Below are 18,809 nucleotides of genomic sequence, written 5' to 3' on the forward strand. Positions count from 1 at the left end.
GCTACCTGCAAGCTACTGGTTCAGCGACAGTAGAATATGTCTTGGGTCGATATTCCAGTGCAGGGGTCTTAGAAATCGAACAGAGTCCTGGCCGCCAGATATCTTGTTAACGTCCCAGGCACTCTGTGGCCTTGTGTGACCTTGGGTCGTCTGTGGCGGCCAATTGTCTCATCTTCATCGTGAGACCTGCGGTGCTGCCGCTTCCCGGGTAAGTCCCTGTTTTTACTTATCTGTGGGTAGATAGCTTCGTGGAGCTGATGGGATCTGTGGGTTGATAGCTTCCTGGAGCTGATGGGGCCCCCCCTCCCCCACCCCACTCCTCAGAAAACCTGCGTTGAATGTAACGCTATTTTCTGGGTGAGCTCCCGAGTCTCCCTGAAACCCACCCTTCCCTGCGGTTGGCGGTTTTTCATCATTCTCCGACCTAAGGGTGGTGCGGCCTGCTCATCTGAGTGGGGTCCCTCCTCCCCACTCAGGAGGGTGAGGTGCTAACGTGTGGGCATGTTAGTTGGATGACGTGTTCATTGTTTTTTATCGGGGAAGTTCTCTGGCTCTGTTCAGACGTAGGTTGAAATTTTCACCAGTTTGAGGTTTGTAATGGTTCACCTACCTTTCTGGGTGCCTTCCCTGGTCTATGGCAGACATGACAAGCACTACATATAGAGAGCTCATATGGCCATTGCTCCCTTCGCCTCTCTGAGGGGGGACCAGGTTCTGGCTTGTGGTCCCTGGTAGGCACTCGAATTCCAAGGACTGATGTCGCCAAACTTATATGGCACATGTCAGTTTGATAACTTCAGGGAGCCTGGGGAGCCGAGCGGACAGCACGCTGGACTTGTGATTCTGTGGTCCCGGGTTCGATCCCGGGCGCCGGCGAGAAACAATGAGCAGAGTTTCTTTCACCCTATGCCCCTGTTACCTAGCAGTAAAATAGGTACCTGGGTGTTAGTCAGCTGTCACGGGCTGCTTCCTGGGGGTGGAGGCCTGGTCGAGAACCGGGTCGCAGGGACACTAAAGCCCTGAAATCATCTCAAGATAACCTCACGATAGCCTCCAGGGCTTTCTCAGAAAATTGCTTTTCATTACATTAAACGCTGTTTTTTTATGACCCCTTTTGGCATGTTTGGTGGTTGACGGCAATATTAGGTTGCTGTTTTATCCCTTTGATTCGCTGCCCCGTGGAGGGCCAAGATAGAGTAGCAAAAACTTGCTTGCTACTGGTGATCCGAGATGTTCATAGAAATCAACCAATTCAATTGTGACCTATTGGTTTTAGTTTTGGAAGCAGTCAAGGTGCCAACCAGGAAGGGAAAGTATCATTACATCCAGCATTTTTTAATTTTAAAAGAAGAGCTCTTAGTTTATTGCCAGAGTACCATGACTACAATAAACGTAACTTGTTTTGACAACATTGATATTTTATTTGATGTGTACTAAACTTTATCTGCTGAATGTATCAAGATGTATTTATTAGCTTTCAACAAGTTGTATCTTTAGTATACATCAGAATGTATTTTTAGAGAGCACTTGTAACACCATGAATGGTTTTATTTAATATATTCCCCTGATACAAACACTGTTCACCAAGGAAATTGTGTTGCAAGTTTTTCTGGTGCTAGACAAAACAAAGTCACCTCATAGGTGTTAATGTTCACATAATGGACAAGGGTCGGAGCCGGTCGGCGGAGCGGACAGCACGCTGGACTTGTGATCCTGTGGTCCCGGGTTCGATCCCAGGCGCCGGCGAGAAACAATGAGCAGAGTTTCTTTCACCCTATGCCCCTGTTACCTAGCAGTAAAATAGGTACCTGGGTGTTAGTCAGCTGTCATGGGCTGCTTCTTGGGGGGTGGATGCCTGGTCGAGGACCGGGCCGCGGGGACACTAAAAAAAGGCCCGAAATCATCTCAAGATAACCTCAAGAAGAAGGGTCAGGTGTGTGGGTGACCTTCCCCAGCTCCAGAACCTGGGCTAAGCTGATAATTGCAGACGGTTCCTTGTGTCTTTCCATCAAGTCCCTGCTGTGTGATAGACAGCCGTGGGCTATCTCCAGTAGGCGGGGTTTAGGATTTAAGGGTGGCAACTGCCCTTATATACAGGGGGCATTTGTACATTGTAGAGCAGAGGGAGAGGCTCGTGGCTCTTCCATTGAGGATTCAACTTTGGAGGTCAGACACTTCTTGAGACTGTCTAGGCCAGCGGTGGGCCTTGGCGAACAGCACAGTGCCCCCCCCCCCCCTCCCCCTTCCCACTCACTTTGAACAGCTTATTCTCTGAGACCTTCGGTGAGTTTGGGTGTGAGGTGATGTATTTTGATTGTAAATTATATGTAGTGAAATTTCAGGGGCAGTCTGCCATATTGGTCTCACTTGGTACAGTGACTATGATTCTCTGAGTGTTAATATGGCAGAAGTCAAGGGGGAATAATAGTCCATCCATATTATTGAATTATAGTGAGACATGTATAATAATATAAACGAATAATCTCCTAAGTTAATTTTAGTTATCTTTAATCTGGTACCTTAAGATCTTGGATTCATTTCTTAACGCAGGCAGTGTGAAAGACAGTTTGCCGAGCACTCTGAAAACTGCTTACTAAAGATTCAGACTTTGCAGTTATGTTTCTGATTTAAATGATTACAGTTATTTCATGTTATCTAATAGATGAAACTATGCAAAAAAAAAAAAAAAAGAGATGAGTTCCATTGCTTGTCTTGTATACCTGTACAGTACAGTATATATATACAGAGAAGCCTCGATTAATGAACTTAATCCATTCCGGCATCGAGCTTGTCAATGTGAAATGCTCGTCTTTCGAAACGAATTTCCCCATTTCAAATAATGGAAATAAAATTAATTTGTTTCACCGCAGAAATACATCAATATGATATTCAATTTTTTAAGTAATGGAGCAGCCTACTTGACATACACTGAACGAACCCTTATGACTTTTTTTTTTCAAATTTGTTCAATTTTTTATTTTTTATTTTTTTTTAGAGAATAGAGCAGCCTACCTGACATACATGTACGAACCTTTGTGACATTTTTTCTTTTTTTCATTTTTTCTAAAAAAAAATCAATGCTGCAACATTACAGCAATCACCCCGGAGCCGGTCAGCCGAGCGGACAGCACACTGGACTTGTGATCCTGTGGTCCTGGGTTCGATCCCAGGCGCCGGAAAGAAACAATGGGCAAAGTTTCTTTCACCCTATGCCCCTGTTACTTAGCAGTAAAATAGGTACCTGGGTACCAGCTGTCACGGGCTGCTTCCTGGGGGTGGAGGCCTGGTCGAGGACTGGGGCCGCGGGGACACTAAAGCCCCGAAATCATCTCAAGATAACCTCAGGATAACCCCTTTACATCCCTGCATCATTAGCATCTTTTAAAAAAAAATCTTATTTGGTCTGAGAATTTGCGAGAATGCTAAGAATCACCACGTGGTTTTCTCGTTAATGGAGCGGAAGTTCCTCAATCGAGAAAATTTTTTCTCCAAGTGGCTCGCTCGTTACTCGAAATGCTTGTAGATGGAGTCGCTCGTCACTCGAGGTTCCACTATGAATGAATGGTGGCACCTATTCCCATTTATCTCCTACACTAATTCCTTTTACCAAGTCTACCTTTCATCCCATTTTCTACCTCTACAATTTCCTTTCTGAAAACTCTCTGAAACTCTCTTCCTCACTCTCACCCATTCCTCCTTCCCTTTTCCTCTCCAGCTCCTTTCTTGTGTATTGTTTATCTTTTTCTTTTATTTATCCATGTTATGATGGATAATTTTTACCCTCCCTTCCTTCTCACACTACTCTTCATCCCATCTTCTATCTCTCTACTTTCCATTTAATTTTTTTCTCTGCCTCCCTTTTTCCACCTCACTCTTCCTCCCTTTATGCTGTTTTTCCGATCTTAATTTCCCTCTCTAGCTCTGTCCTTGCATGTTGTTTATCACTTCCCATTTTTCAATCTTCTCCAACTCTATTCATTTTCTTATGACACGTTACACATTAAACTGGATCTGCTGTGTGCACCAGCTGCTTGTGCAAATATCACGACCTATTTATGCAGATGATGAGTCACAATAACGTGGCTGAAGAAATGATGATCCAACCACAATTCAGAAGACGGAGGATCGACGACGTTTTGGTCCGTCCTGGACTGATCAAGTCGAGATTAACCAAGACTGATCAAGATAATCAAGTCGTGTGAGACTTGATAATGGTCCAGGACGGGCTGACACGTCGTCGCTCCTCTATCTTCTGAGTTGCGGTTTGGTCATCATGACCTATTTATGCACACATTTCCTTAGTAAATATATTATATCTTAGAGATGGTGAGGCTAAATTTGAGAACCCTTGTACATTTTTTGTTTTTTTGTTTACAGATACTATATATCCAAAGGTGCGGTGGTGGATGCGGTTGGTGGGGAGCTGATGTCAACTCCATTACATTGGGCAACTAGGTAAGTTTCATGCAATTACCTAAGTATAGTTACAGGATGAGAGCTACGCTCCTGGTGTCCTGTCTTCCCAGCACTCTTTGTCATATAACGCTTTGAAATTATTGACGGTTTTGGCCTCCACCACTTTCTCACCTAACTTGTTCCAACCATCTACCACCCTCTTTGTGAGAGTGAATTTTCTTCTATTCCTTCGGCAGCTTTCTTTAGTTAGTTTAAATCTGTGACCTCTTGTTCTTGAAGTTCCAGGTCTCGGGAATTCTTCCCTATCAATTTTATCGATTCCTGTTACTATTTCGTACGTAGTGATTATATCGCCTCTTTTTCTTCGATCTTCTAGTTTTGGCATTTTTAATGCCTCTAACCTCTCCTTGTTGCTTTTGTCCTTCAGTTCTGGGAGCCATTTAGTGGCATGTCTGCCCCTTTTACAGTTTGTTGATGTGCTTCTTAAGATATGGGCACCACACAACCGCTGCATATTCCAGCTTTGGTCTAGCAAAAGTCGTGAACAGTTTCTTTAGTATTTCTCCATCCATGTATATAAAAGCAATTCTGAAGTTTGAGAGCGTAGCATAGGCTCCTCGCACAATGTTCTTAATGTGGACCTCAGGTGACACGTTTTCTATCTGGAACCACCCCTAGATCCCTTTCTTTGTCAGATTTCTGTAAAGATTTCTCACATAATTTATAGGTTATGTGTGGGGTCTATGTTCTCCTATTCCACATTCCATAACATGGCATTTATTCACATTAAATTCCATTTGCCAAGTGGTGCTCCATAGTATCCACTCAATTTAACGGCATATATGGGGCTGTACCCTGGTCGTTATTTCCGGAGCTCCGGTATTTCCGAAGTTAAGTCGGGTCGGGTAATTTTTCAAGTAACATTCAGGTAAGATATATTTTCTGGGGGGAGCCCCGTCGGCTCCCCGGAGCTCTCCAGGCTGAATGGATATGTATAACTTTCTGGCATCAGTCAAAGTGCTAGGAGTTTTTGCCTACCGGGGACCACGAGCCAGAACCTGGCCCCCTCAGAGAGGCACGAGGAGCAATGGCCTATAGAAACCCCCTTGTGATTGGGAGCATTCTATGTCTGCCATCAACCGGGACAGGCACCCAGAAAGGTAGGCGCCCCAAAACAAACCCCTATTCTGGTGAAATTATTGCTACCGAAGGTTGAACGAGTGGACAGAACTCGCCAAACAAAATTATCAAACTAGCATGACGTCATCATGTCGCTGCGCCACCGTCTGCGCAACCCCTCCTCCCTCCCCGAGAGGGGGAAGGGGGAGCCCCAGACCCTCCACGCCGGCGATCCAACTATCAGTTCTTGGCTGATGGTCATACTGGCTGGTCGAGTGCCTCTGGCTCCGGTTTTTGTTTCAGTTCTGTGCCTTGTGGTGTGGACTGGCTCTACCGGTGGGGTGTGAGCCAGGAGTAAGATTCCACAGTACTCGGGCTGCATGCGCCTAGGGCTATCTTCCCTAGGTGCCCTGTAAGTACTACCCTTGGGGCTTGGGGCCACCTTCCACAAGTCACCTTGGGTTCTGCCTCCGCTGTGTCCTTTACTGCTCGGTACTGGGCTGTCCTTGGAGTCGGCTGGGGTTTTGTTGCCCTGGTTTGTCTCTGGGTAGGTGGTAGTTTTCGTCACGGGCAGGGGCGCGGGGTACTGCACAGCTAGTTTTCACCATTAACAGCGGCCGGCTCTGTTCTGCCTGGGTACGTTGTCCTCTTGCTGGGTTTTTCTTTTGTTTTTGTTTTTGCCTGGTGGGGGGTCTGCCTTTACTATGGTCCCCCTTTCCTGTTCTAGGTGAATTTCTTTCGAATTCTTCTATAGGCGGTACTCCCCGCTTGGCCCCCGTGAGTGGACACGTCCCGGGGGTTCAGCTTTAGCAGTTTGTTGGTAGATTTGGGCGCCGGTTCGCGGTACCCTGCCTGGGCTTCTCTTAGCGTGTACCAAAGGCTAAGGGCCCTGGGAAACCCCACGGGGGGCTCCGTGGTCCCCTAGATGTGTCCCCGGAGTCCCCCTCGCATCCTGCGAGTTTGAAGGTTGCTCTGTCCCCTTGTCTCAGGGTGACACTCACCTGTTGTGCCTCCGCCATGCTGCCTGTTGGGTCCTTGTTCTTGTGACCCGGAGTCGTCCGATGATTGTTGTCGGTACGCGCTCTCCTTCACCCAGGCCACTGGTCTTGATAATCGGGTGCAGGCGGCTGCGGCGTTGCTTGCTGGGTGTGTTGCTGCAACGCTCTTGGTTTGCAGCCCCGGATGCCCCGAGGCTGCCCCGTTTTGGTGGTTGGGGTCTGGACTTGGGGGTGGGGGTAGCTTCGGCTCTGGCTCCTTCCGCTTCTTGTTCCTCCCCTTCTGTTCTACTCACTTCCTCCCTTGCTTCCTGCTCCGAACCATAGGAGGGTTTCGGGGTTGGGGCGGGGTCTGGTTGGGTTGAGACTCGGGCGGTCTCGGGGGTTTTCCTCTTCCGGGGTGGCAGCGGAGGCATTCGAGTCGGTTCCTCCAGCCGTGCCGTATGGGTCTGACCAGTGGGCTCCCTTCATTAGTATTTGCTTGGCTGCCCCGGCTTTTCCTTGTTAAGCTGGGGCTTTGGGGGTGCGGCTCGGCCCTGGGTCATGCCGTAGAGGTTCCCGAGGTTAGGGAGGGGTTACCTGAAGGGCCTCGGCCCCGTTTGCCCCTCTTGGGTCCTTGTACCTTTGGTGTGGGGCTGGCAGTTCCTCAGAGTGGGTTTGTTCCTTCCCTCTGGGTTCCTGTTGTTTTCGGGTATACGCCTCCCTGGGTTCGGTTCCGTGTTCCTTCGGGTTCGTCGGTCCCGTCGTTCATGGGGGTGTTTCACCCCCTTTTTCCTTACCCTTTTCGCTCTTATGTCGCGATGCTGTTCACGAAAAAAAAAAAAGTGTTCAGGTAAGGTACATCCATACAAGGTGTGTAACAAACATTGATGGATGTCTATCTTGGCCTAGTACGCAGGGCCTCAACCGTTTCGTATCATTGTACCTGCAAGTTCCTTGGTCAGGGGTGCTTGTCGGGGTTCTAAATAAATAATAAATATAAATGTTTATTTAGGTAAGGTACGTACGTCCGAGAGATTTTACAAAGAATGATAGATTTATGGATAGGGCAAAGCGTTCTCGTTGGTTCACGAGTCTCTTCGTACCTTCCAATATTATTGGAACGTCTGTTGATTTTCGATGTGGTTTCCATTGGGTCTTTTGTCGGCCCCTTGTTGGTTCCCTTCCTTCATCTGTTTTTCTTTTGCTTCGTTTTCGCCTTGTTTTGTTTTCGCCTTGTTTTGTTTTCGCGTCGTCTCTACTTCCAGTTTCGGCGTTCTTTGTCTTCGTTCCGCACACCTTTCTGGTGTTTGTACGATGTCTGTACGTTGTGTGTACGATTTGTGTGTCCGCCTGGTGTACGAGCCACGCCTCCCGGTGGACGGATGGTGCGTTTCGTACCTCGTGTGCTGGGGCCGCGGTGTGCGTTTTGTTTACGGGCGGTACGCTCGTGTGTTCACGCCGTTTCTCGTGGTTTTCTACGGCTTCTTGATCGTTTCTCCCTCCGGTCGTGGCCCTCTGGATGCTGAGGGTGTTCTGGATTTATGTCGGGGGATGTCACTTTGTTCTCCCAGTGTCCTGCTTCGTCTTCTGCAGGGCGCGCACCTCTGGCAGTATTCTCCTTCGACCTCGCATTTTGTTCAGGTAAGGGTACATACTGTGCCTACTGCCTCGAGTATGCATGGCTTTCAGGCACACTTTTAGTGCTGCTCCTAGTATGTTACTTGGCTCGCCTGTGTTATGGCACGGTCGGGTGTCTGCTCTGCAGGTGAGGTTGCCTTGTCTGGCGCTTCTGTCGGCCTAGTGCTGGTTCTCACTTTTGGTGGGGTGCTTGCCTAGTAGTGCTTGCGGGGGTTGAGCTCTGGCTCTTGGGCCCCGCCTCTCCTGTCAGTTGATGGTTGCGCAGTTTCCTGAGCCTTCTGGGCTCTGTCTTCTTGTTTGCTCCTGTGGGTGGCGTCTGCCTCCTCATGGCATTTTGGTGCTTTTGGCTTCCTTTCCCTCTGCCATTACTCGGGTTCTTTTTAGTGTCTGGCTCCTTTGGGTGCTCACTACCTCCTGTGTCCCCGTGTGCGTACATGCATACGGACATAAGTACAATGGCCCTGCGGAGGGCCTCTTGGCCCGTGCGAGGCAGCTACTCATTTAAATTAAATTTTGCTCCGAGGGGCGAGTTTCTTGGGCAGCGCCACTCATCTTGTGAGTAGACACACCGCCATAGCAGCTTGTACAACACTCCCCGATAGGAGGAATACCTGCTGGGTTGTTCATCCGGTCACTTGTACCCAGACACAGCTGGGATTTGCTTAACTGTCTCCAATGAACAGCTCCTCAAACAGGAAGATTATCATACATTCCCACTCACTTACATGTCCAACTCGCCCTTGCACCAATAGTGGGGCCCCACCACCACGTTACGTGGTAATTGGTTCCACACATCACCGGGCCTGTTACTGTGCCGCACGGGTGGCGTGTGCCACTATCCCAGTTTCTATTGTTTCGTGGAGATTGGTCAATTAACACAAACACTAAGGGACTACTTATCTTTTGTTGCATATACATTAGTTGTGGGTGATCGTTGGTGGGCAATGGTGCGGGTTGGGCGCACTGAGTGCCGGTATGGTGTCTCGAATGTCTGTTCTAGACCACACTTGCCGGTAGACTAGTTATTATTCGCTACTCTGCTGGTTATATGCTTGGACACCGCCTCAGTTCCCCACAGGTTGGCAGGACTTTTTATTGGACATACATAACGGTTTGAGTTCCGTCGTTGGTACTTTGTGGAGCTTTGCTTCTCTCGTTAGGCTCATGCGTTTGGAGCGAGTATCTTCTTGGGATACTCTACTCCTTCCTCCACCCTTGTTCACTGTTCCATCCTTGTTTACTCTTCCCCGCTTGGCGGGATTGCGTTGATGGCTCCTAACTGGGGTGTTGGGTGTGGTGTTTGGTCACCTTGCGTGCGTCTTTAGTGCCTTTTGTCCATCTCTTGTTCTTTGTTGTCCTGTGGGGCTCTGCCCCGCATTTCGGTGCTTTTGTTTTCGTTGTAGACCCCTGGGTCTTTTCCCTGTCTGGACACTTTCCTTGCCTATCTTCGGTGCCTGACTGCACCCTCACATGGCCGAGGGAGAGTTCTTCTCAAGAACCTCAAGATAACCCTGCTGTCCGTAAGGTCCCTCAGGTATGTACGCGCTCCTCTACACATTTTGTGGTTGGTCGTGTGCATTACTTCCCGGCCGCTCTTTGGGCCGTATTCGTGGTTTTCCTTACCTAATGCAGTTTTTCCTCCCCCATGCTACTCTTTTTGTGTATCTGAGTCAGTGCTCCTTGATTATCCTGTTTGGTGCTTCGGTGGACCTCTGTCCATGTTCCACGTCCTGCTTTTGGACTTCTCCGGTGTTCCATTTTGGTACCGAATTCCTGCGATTTCTGTGAGGTTTTCTGCAGGCTTCGGGTTGCGCTGTCTGTGGGGGGGGGGGGTGGGTGTGTGGACTTTTCGGTCTGCCGCTCCTGCCTTCCTGGTTCCTATTCTTGGAACCGGGTGTGTTTGTTTTCCTGCGGTTCTCGTCCTCGGTGGTTCTCCTCTTGGATGCCTCGGGGATGCGTGTATCATTCTTCCCTGCTGGAGCTGGTTCGGTGGCTCCTTTGGGTTGCGGGGTCGCTGTTTTTAGATTCGCGTTTTGCGCTTTCGATCGTGGTGTTCGTTTCTCGTCGTTTGTGTCGGCACAGGTGGGTTTGTTATTGGTCTCCCACCTGCAAGTTTCGTCTCGGGGGCGGTGTTTGGTTTTCCTATCGCTGCGAAGGGTCCTTCGGTCTTTGATAGGGTTGGTTTGTCTTCCCTTCGGGGTTCTTCTGGAACCATTGTCTGGGATTGTCCTGTCACCTCATGTTGGGTGGTGCTGGCAGAGCCACTCCTGCTTGCTTTCAGTGTTGCGGTTCCTTCTGCTCCATTCCACTTGCTGTCCTGGGCATCGTTCCCCTCTGGCCTGCTCTTGAGTTTTGGGGCCGTCCTGGTCGTTGGCCTGGGTGGTCTTTTTCTTCTCGTTTTGGTCTTTGTTTTGTTTCTGGTTTTGGTTGTTCAGTTAGGACGTGTGGTATCCGCCTCCCGGTTTTTTCCCTGTTTTACTTATCTTTTGGTAAGGTAGCTCCGGGGAGCCGACGGGGTTCCCCCCAGAAAACCAGCGTTGAATGTAATGAAACACCATTTTCTGGGTGAGTCCCGGAGGCTCCCCGGCATCCCTCCCTCCCTCCGGTCGGCGGCATTTTCGCGTCTTTTGACATCCAGCCTAAGAACTGCTAGTTGGATCGCCGGCGTGGAGGGTCTGAGGCTCCCCCTTCCCCCTCTCGGGGAGGGGGGGTTGTGCAGACGGTGGCGCGGCGACATGATGACGTCATGCTAGTTTGATAATTTTGTTTGGGGAGTTCTGTCCACTCGTTCGGCTTTCGGTAGCAATAATTTCACCAGAATAGGGGTTTGTTTTGGGGCGCCTACCTTTCTGGGTGCCTGTCCCAGTCGATGGCAGACATAGAATGCTCCCAATCACAAGGGGGTTTCTATAGGCCATTGCTCCTCGTGCCTCTCTGAGGGGGCCAGGTTCTGGCTCGTGGTCCCTGGTAGGCAAGAACTCCTAGCACTTTGACTGATGCCAGAAAGTTATACATATCCATTCAGCCTGGATAGCTCCGGGGGGCCTCCGGGACTCGCCCAGAAAATGGCGTTTCATTACATTCAATGCTGATTTTATACTGTACAATGGGGCCTCGACTTACGATGCTAATCCGTTCCCAGAGACGGATCGTAAGTCAAAATATTGTAAGTCGAAGCGATTTTTCCCATAAGAAATAAAGGGAATTGAAATAATCCGTTCCCCACCCTCCAAAATATTAACATACAAATACATTTTATACTGAATACAATGTTTTTTTCTAACTACAATACAGTACCAAAGTTACTCTTACCTTTATGGAGGGCTCTTGATGGCGCATGGAAGATGGTGATGAGGGGGGAGGAGGAGAGTTGTTACTGTTTGGAAGGGGAGTTCCCTTCCATTATCACATCATTGTGATAATGGGGGGCCTCGTAGCCTGGTGGATAGCGCGCAGGACTCGTAATTCTGTGGCGCGGGTTCGATTCCCGCACGAGGCAGAAACAAATGGGCAAAGTTTCTTTCACCCTAAGTGCCCCTGTTACCTAGCAGTAAATAGGTACCTGGGAGTTAGTCAGCTGTCACGGGCTGCTTCCTGGGGTGTGTGTGTGTGTGTGTGGTGTGGAGGAAAAAAAAAAAAAAAAAAAACGGGCCGAAAGAGCAAAGCTCAACCCCTGCAAACACAACTAGTAAACAACTAGTAAACACATCAGGCAGTGATGTTTTCTCTGGGGTACTCTCTCTCCTACATTTTGCCTGAATACCACTAGGACCTGGTTGTGGTTCAGTGCTTGTTTGTCTCACTACAAATTTGTCAAGAGACATTTGTTTTTCCCTTCGTTTTAACATTTGTCTGTAATGATGCATCAGAGTGTCATTGAATAGGTTAAGGCAACGACCTACTGCAGCTTGATTTGGGCGAGTCGTTTCAGCAAAGGTTTGCAATTCTTCCCATGCTACACACATTTTCTTATTTAATTGTTGAGGAAGAGACATTCTGTACTCTTGTTTCTGCTCTAAGGTCATCCTTACATGGGTTTTCATATGTTGAGTCTTACCACTGACTTTCCTGGGACTCATGGCGTGATATATAATAATTACGTTAATGTTCAAAATGCAAAAAATCACAACAAAAGCGGAATTTCTTATAGGCGCGATTGTCACTAAGCGGGCAGCTGTAGTAAACTGAGGCAGGTCGGCCGTGTGACCAGGAACCACGCGCTCGGTCGACCCGAACGTGTACCAACAAATATCGGATGTCGAGTCGCATTTTTCGATGAAATTTATATCTTAACTCGAAATTATTGTAAGTAGGGGCAATCGTATGTCGAGGTGCCACTGTATATCTAAAATTAAATAAAGTTCATTGTGTAATTGCGTTCCAATTTAGTGCCGCGCCAACGATTAAGCCAGCTGTTGGCTGCTGCATGGATGATGTGTGAACACGGTCTGATCAAGTCCAGATGGGTGGGAAAAAATTGGTTCATTCCTTTGTATTGCAAAATATTTCATGTATCAATCAGTGATTGTTAATATTTTCTCAATAAAATTTTAGAGATGTGTTTTGTTTTACCCTGAACAGTGCAGGTAATGTATTTTTAATGTTATGACTCGGGCTGTGGCGGCCATGCCATACAATGGCAATCAAGCCTTGTCACTGAGAGCTAGCCAAGACGAAATATTTTGAGCTCACCTTTTCTCTGCTAATGATAGAATATACATTTGCAGAGACAAATATGTAGCTTTTGTTGAAAAAAAAAAACAATTAATATGTTGTAATACTAGTAGTAGGCATCCTTCAGTCTCGGGAGACTATGGAGTTGCGCCCTGGTTGTCAATCCTGGTGCAGCGTCTGGTGTGACTGATGAGGCCAATCCGAGAGTGGCAGTCCATCCCACACCGAGCACAAACGAAGTCCGATTCTGGTCTGTCTTCCTGGCTACCGGCTTTCCTTCTCTGTCTCTTTGCCTCCGATTCCTTGGCAAGTGACTCCTCGAACTTGGAGAGACCTCTTGGAACAGACTGCCTCCAGGCTGAATGGTCTGCAGCCAGTGTCTCCCATATAGCAAGATCAACGTCCATGGCTTTCAGGTCCCTCTTGCATACATCTTTGTACCGTAGCTGGGGCTTGCCTGTTGGATGCTTTCCCTGCATCAGCTCTCCGTACAGGAGATCCTTGGGGATCCTGCCGTCGCCCATTCGCACAACGTTCCCGAGCCAGCGCATTCGTCTCTTTTTCAGCATTGTGTACATGCTAGTGATTCTTACTCTCCCCAAGACGTTGTTGTTTGTCACCTTATCCTGCCAGGTGATGTCCAAGATGTGTCGAAGGCAGCGCATGTGGTAGGCATTCAGCTGTCTTTCCTGACGGGTGCGGAGTGTCCAAGACTCACTGCCATAAAGAAGAGTACTCAGGACACAGGCTCTGTAAACCTGAATCTTAGTATACTCAGTTAGCCTACTGTTGGCCCACACTCTCTTTGCCAGTCTGGACATGGTAGTAGATGCCTTACCGATGCGTTTGTTTAGCTCCATATCAAGAGAGAGGGAGTCAGATTGTGGAGCCCAGGTACACGAAGTCGTGAACGACATCCAGTTTGGAATTGGAGATGCCGATGTCAGGTGGGGAGTCCACTCCTTGTCCCATGACTTGTGTTTTCTTCAGGCTGATGGTTAGTCCGAAAGCCTGAGAGGCCTTGCTGAAGCGGGTCATGAGCCGTTGGAGATCTTTGGCTGAGTGGGCAGTGACTGCTGCGTCGTCGGCAAAAAGGAAGTCGCGCAGATACGTCAGCCGAACCTTTGTCTTGGCACTCAGCCTGGCGAGGTTAAAGAGCTTTCCATTCGACCTGGTCCGGAGGTAAATGCTTTCCATCCGACCTGGTCCGGAGGTAAATGCTTTCCGTGACAGATCCAAAGGCGTGCCGCAGCATAACTGCGAAGAAAATCCCGAATAGGGTTGGAGCCAGTACGCAGCCCTGCTTTACTCCACTTCGGATGTCAAAGGCGTCTTATGTTAGGCCATCAAAGACCACGGTGCCCCTCATGTTCTCATGGAAAGATCTGATGATGCTGAGGAGCCTGGGTGGGCATCCAATCTTGGGGAGGATCTTGAACAGGCCATCCCTGCTGACGAGGTCGAAGGCCTTCGTCAGATCTATGAAGGCTATGAAGAGTGGCTGCTTCTATTCCCTGCATTTCTCCTGCAGTTGTCTGAGGGAAAAGACCATGTTGATGGTGGACCTGTCGGCTCTGAATCCGCATTGTGATTCTGGATGGACTCTCTCTGCAAGTACTTGAAGCCTCTTCAATGCGACTCGAGCAAACAGCTTTCCGACAATACACTGTACTGAGGAGGGAGATTCCACGGTAGTTGTTGCAGTCGCCCCTGTCACCTTTATTCTTATACAGCTTATACTTATACTTATTTATTCTTATTATGTTGTAATACTATAAATAATAAAATTGGTAAATTGACTTACTTTTAATGAAGCTGAAGATTACGAAGCTGTGAAGATTACGTCATCCTCTGCAGCACTTGTTTTATAATGTTCAGTACTGTATACAGGGTACACACAGTATGTACACTTATTTTCAGGCATTCACTTCACACAACAGCTAGCCTTACTACTAACTCACGTGAGTTCTAATTCTAATTCACAATTGAAAATTATTTCTACTGTATATTTACACTACAGTATCTTTTTGTCAAGGCTTTAATAATCATTAACACTTACAATACTGTATTCTATCAACACTTTTTACACTAATTAATATGCCTTTCAATCCTATTTTATATCGTTAGCGGAGGCTGCACGACTTGTCGATGGGAATTCAGCATTGGCGAGTGCAGCATAGCTTGCAGAGCATTCGCTGCCGAGGAATGCTCCACGACTTGTCGATGGGAATTCAGCATCGGCGGGTGCAGCATAGCTTGCAGAGCATTCGCTGCCGAGGGATGCTCCACGACTTGTCGATGGGAATTCAGCATCGGCGGGTGCAGCATAGCTTGCAGAGCATTAATTGCTGGTGGATGCTGCATGACTTGTTGAATTCCCAGCGGGTGCTTTCACAAACTGTTGAAATCATCTTTTGATCTATTTTTGTCTGAATCTGATTTTCTCTGGCTAATATTCTGAGACATTGCTGTCAGCCGCGCGAGTTCACCATAAACAATGCGGTCACATGGCCCGACACAGTACATTCTAGGTCTGTGGGAAAAAAATACCTATTGCCGATACTATAAAAGGTATTTAATAAGAAAACAAAGAATTTTGTTTAATAACAATTGTTTCAAAATATTTTATTAATAATAATTTAGAATTTTCTTCATTAAACTGAATGATTTTAAAAGAAAGTTAAGATTTAATATACGACTCTGGATGATTGAGGTTGGTGGCCTGGTTGCCATGTCAGAGGCCCCCGATGCCAAAACAAACCCAGTACTGACCGTCGGTAATATCGATCGCCAGACTGGTATACGAGGCTCCAGACACCAATCTCCCAAACTGGTCGTTATTACAGGCAGATCGGTATAAAAGAGGCCATTAAATTGAGTGGATACTTATTTTGTCCAGGTCTTCTTGAAGGGCATGACAATCTTCTAGGTTTTTTATCTTCCCTATTATCTTAGCATCATAAGCAAACATGTTCAAATAATTCTGTATTTCATTTCATAGATTATGTAGACAATGAACATTACCGGTGCAAGAATTGAGCCCTGTGGTACTCCACTTGTGACATTCCTCCAATCCAATACATTTCCTCTGATTATGGCCCTCATTTTGCTATCAGTTAGGAAATTTTTCATCCATGTTAGAAGCTTACCTGTCACCCCTCCAATACTTTCCAGATTCCAGAACAACCTCTTATGGGGAACTCTGTCAAAAGCCTTTTTTTAGGTCCAGATAGATCCAGTCAACCCAACCTTCTCCTTCCTGTAAAATCTCTGTGGCTCGATCATAGAAACTGAGTAAATTCGATACACAGGATCTTCCAGATCGAAAACCATACTGTCTGTCTAATATTATATAGTTTTTCTCCAAGTGTTCTACCCATTTAGTTTTAATTATTTTTTTCCAATACTTTGACTGTTACACTTGTCAATGATGCAGGTCTATAATTGAGGGGGCTGCCACTTGGCTGCCCTGCAGCCACTTTTGTAGGTTGGAACTATGTTAGCCTTTTTCCACACATCTGCTTTAACTCCTGTACACAGGGATGCCTGAAAAATCAGTTGAAGTGGAATGCTGAGTTCAGGTGCATATTCTCTCAGAACCCATGGTGAAACTCCATCTGAGCCATCTGCTTTGTTCTTGCTTATCTCGCGAGCATTTTTTCCACTTCGTCTCTAGACACCTCTATGTGCTCTGTTGTTCTCTGGAATTCTTATTGTGTCTGGTTCCCTGAAGATTTCATTTTGTACAAACACACTTTGGAACTTTTCGTTTAATGTTTCGCATATTGCCTTTTCCTTTTCCTTGAATCTATTTCTCATTTTCAACCTCTGAATATTATCCTTTACCTGTAATTTATTGTTTATGAATTTATAGAATAGACCTGGTTCTGTTTTACATTAGTCAGCAATCACTTTTTCAAAATTTCTCTCTGCCTCTCCTCACTGCCATGTAGTTGTTTCTTGTATCTTTGTATCGCTGGTATATTTGGGGGGTTTGGCCCCTTCCTATATTGATTCCATTTTTGTGTCTTTTGGTCTCTGGCCCTCATGCAATTTCTGTTGAACCAATCCTGTTTCCTAGTTCCGCATCTCTGCTTTGGTATAAAAAATTTTGTGCCTTTATCATGGATGTCAAATTTTTTTAAATATATCTCATTTACTTATGTCCTAACAGCAAGTCTTTCCAGTCAAATTCTTGAAAGATATGTCTGAGTTCCCCATAATGACCTCTCCTTAAATCAGGTTTTTCAACTGCTTCAACTTCATTTTCTTCCAAATTATAACGCATTGCATACTTTATTCCCAATAAGACATCGTCACTTTTACCCAAGGGAGGGAGGTGTTGAATGTCAAATATCTCTTCTTCTTTCCTGTTAAATATCAAATCCAGCATGGAGGGAACGTCCCCTTCCCTCATCCTCGTAGCTTGTTTAACATGTTGAAACATGAATGTTTCCAGGATGAGGTTTACGAATATACAAGTCCAAAAATCCTCTGTTCTAGCCTCATATGGCTCCCAGTCTATGGATTTCAAATTGAAGTCGCCAACTACCAACAGTCGCGATCTATCTTTATCAGCTCTCAATTGGATCTCTCTCATTGTTGTTATAAGACCCTCTCGTTTATTATCCACCTCCTCCTTTGACCATGCGTTGCTTGGCGGTGGACTATATGTATTTATGAATGTTAGTTTATCATCCTAATTGTAGATCTCTAGCGATATTATGTCAACTTCTCGTGGATTGGCAATCATTATTTTATTTACCTTCAGGTTCTTTCACCAGCACAGCAACGCCACCGCCTTTCCTAATTTTTCTGTCCCGTCTCCAAACTGAGTAGCCCCTTGGGAATATGACCTCATTTAAAATATCATCTTCAAGTTTTGTCTCCGTGAGTGCAACAATGTCTGGTGTCTGCAGCTGTATGTATTACATCATTCAATTCCAGTATCTCTGATTCTCACTCCATCTATGTTGGTGTATGCAATTTTTAGGAACATATTCTCCCTCTCCTTGTTCTTCACTACCCCTTTCTCTAATGATTTTGTTGGTTTGCCTTTTTGTACCATTTTACTGGTCTGTTTACCCCTATCACTGTGTAGAAAAAAGAATTGATTTCTTCTTCATTCTTGCTCTCATTTAGATGTTTTGCCTCGGTGAGGTTCAATTTTAGCTTCTCTCTCTGTCTTCTTTTGAAAGATCTCATCTTAACTACCATGCTTCTCCTTCCTCATCACTTTGTAATTTTCTAGCATTCCTTAGTACTTCTTCCATCTGTTTGGTACCGTTTAGGGTGATCCTCTAAGGTCGATCTTTCCCTTTTACGTACTTTCCAATCCTGTAGTTGCAGACATTCTCTATGGTAGTAAGACCTTCCACGAGGCCAACAATTTTATCTACTACTTTCTCTTCTTCTACAGCTCTTTCTGACCTGGATGTTATCTCCTTTTCTTTGCAACTAAAAATTATCAGAGTCTTTGATCTGCTGTGTTTTGCACCAATTTAGGATTTATGCCAGTTCCTTTCTGACTTCTAGCCTAATGTTTGTTTTATCCTGGTTACTGCAGTGTTTGGCTTCCTTTACTGCTTCTTCTATTTTTTCCTTCTCCTTGGCCACTTGTGCATAGGTGAGTTGCATATCTTTCTTGCACTGTTCTATTCCCTGTGTAACTTCCTCCATTTGTACTGACAAAAGCTGTTTTTCCTGTTGAATTTCTTTACCTAACCTATCATAGTCATTTATGTTTAAGTTTGCTTTAACTTCTTCCAAAGCTATTTTTAAGAGTTTATTTTCCTCTTCCATGGCTTTGCAATTTGTTTCCAGTTGATTCTTGTCCTTGCATAAGTCTTTCACTAACCCCTCAAGACCTAAAACCTTGCCACTCAAGTGCTCATTACTTTCTTTCAATTTGCTGATTATTTCTTTATGATACAGTAGTTCACTATAATATCTAATTTTGCCAATTTGTTGCGTAGACTGCATATA

At 46.3% G+C, this 18,809-nt stretch overlaps 1 protein-coding gene across 2 annotated transcripts in view; it reads left to right on the forward strand.

Annotated features, from left to right (window-relative positions):
• Positions 1-18,809, forward strand: part of Hip14 (palmitoyltransferase Hip14) — a 94,579-nt gene that overhangs the window by 23,779 nt on the left and 51,991 nt on the right. For both annotated transcript variants that reach the window (XM_069301866.1, XM_069301867.1), the window contains exon 4: positions 4,378-4,455. In XM_069301866.1, coding sequence (XP_069157967.1) covers positions 4,378-4,455 — 78 coding nt within the window. The remainder of the gene's footprint in view (positions 1-4,377; positions 4,456-18,809) is intronic.

This window comes from Procambarus clarkii, chromosome 46, assembly GCF_040958095.1.
Source record: "Procambarus clarkii isolate CNS0578487 chromosome 46, FALCON_Pclarkii_2.0, whole genome shotgun sequence".
Lineage (NCBI taxonomy): Eukaryota > Metazoa > Arthropoda > Malacostraca > Decapoda > Cambaridae > Procambarus > Procambarus clarkii.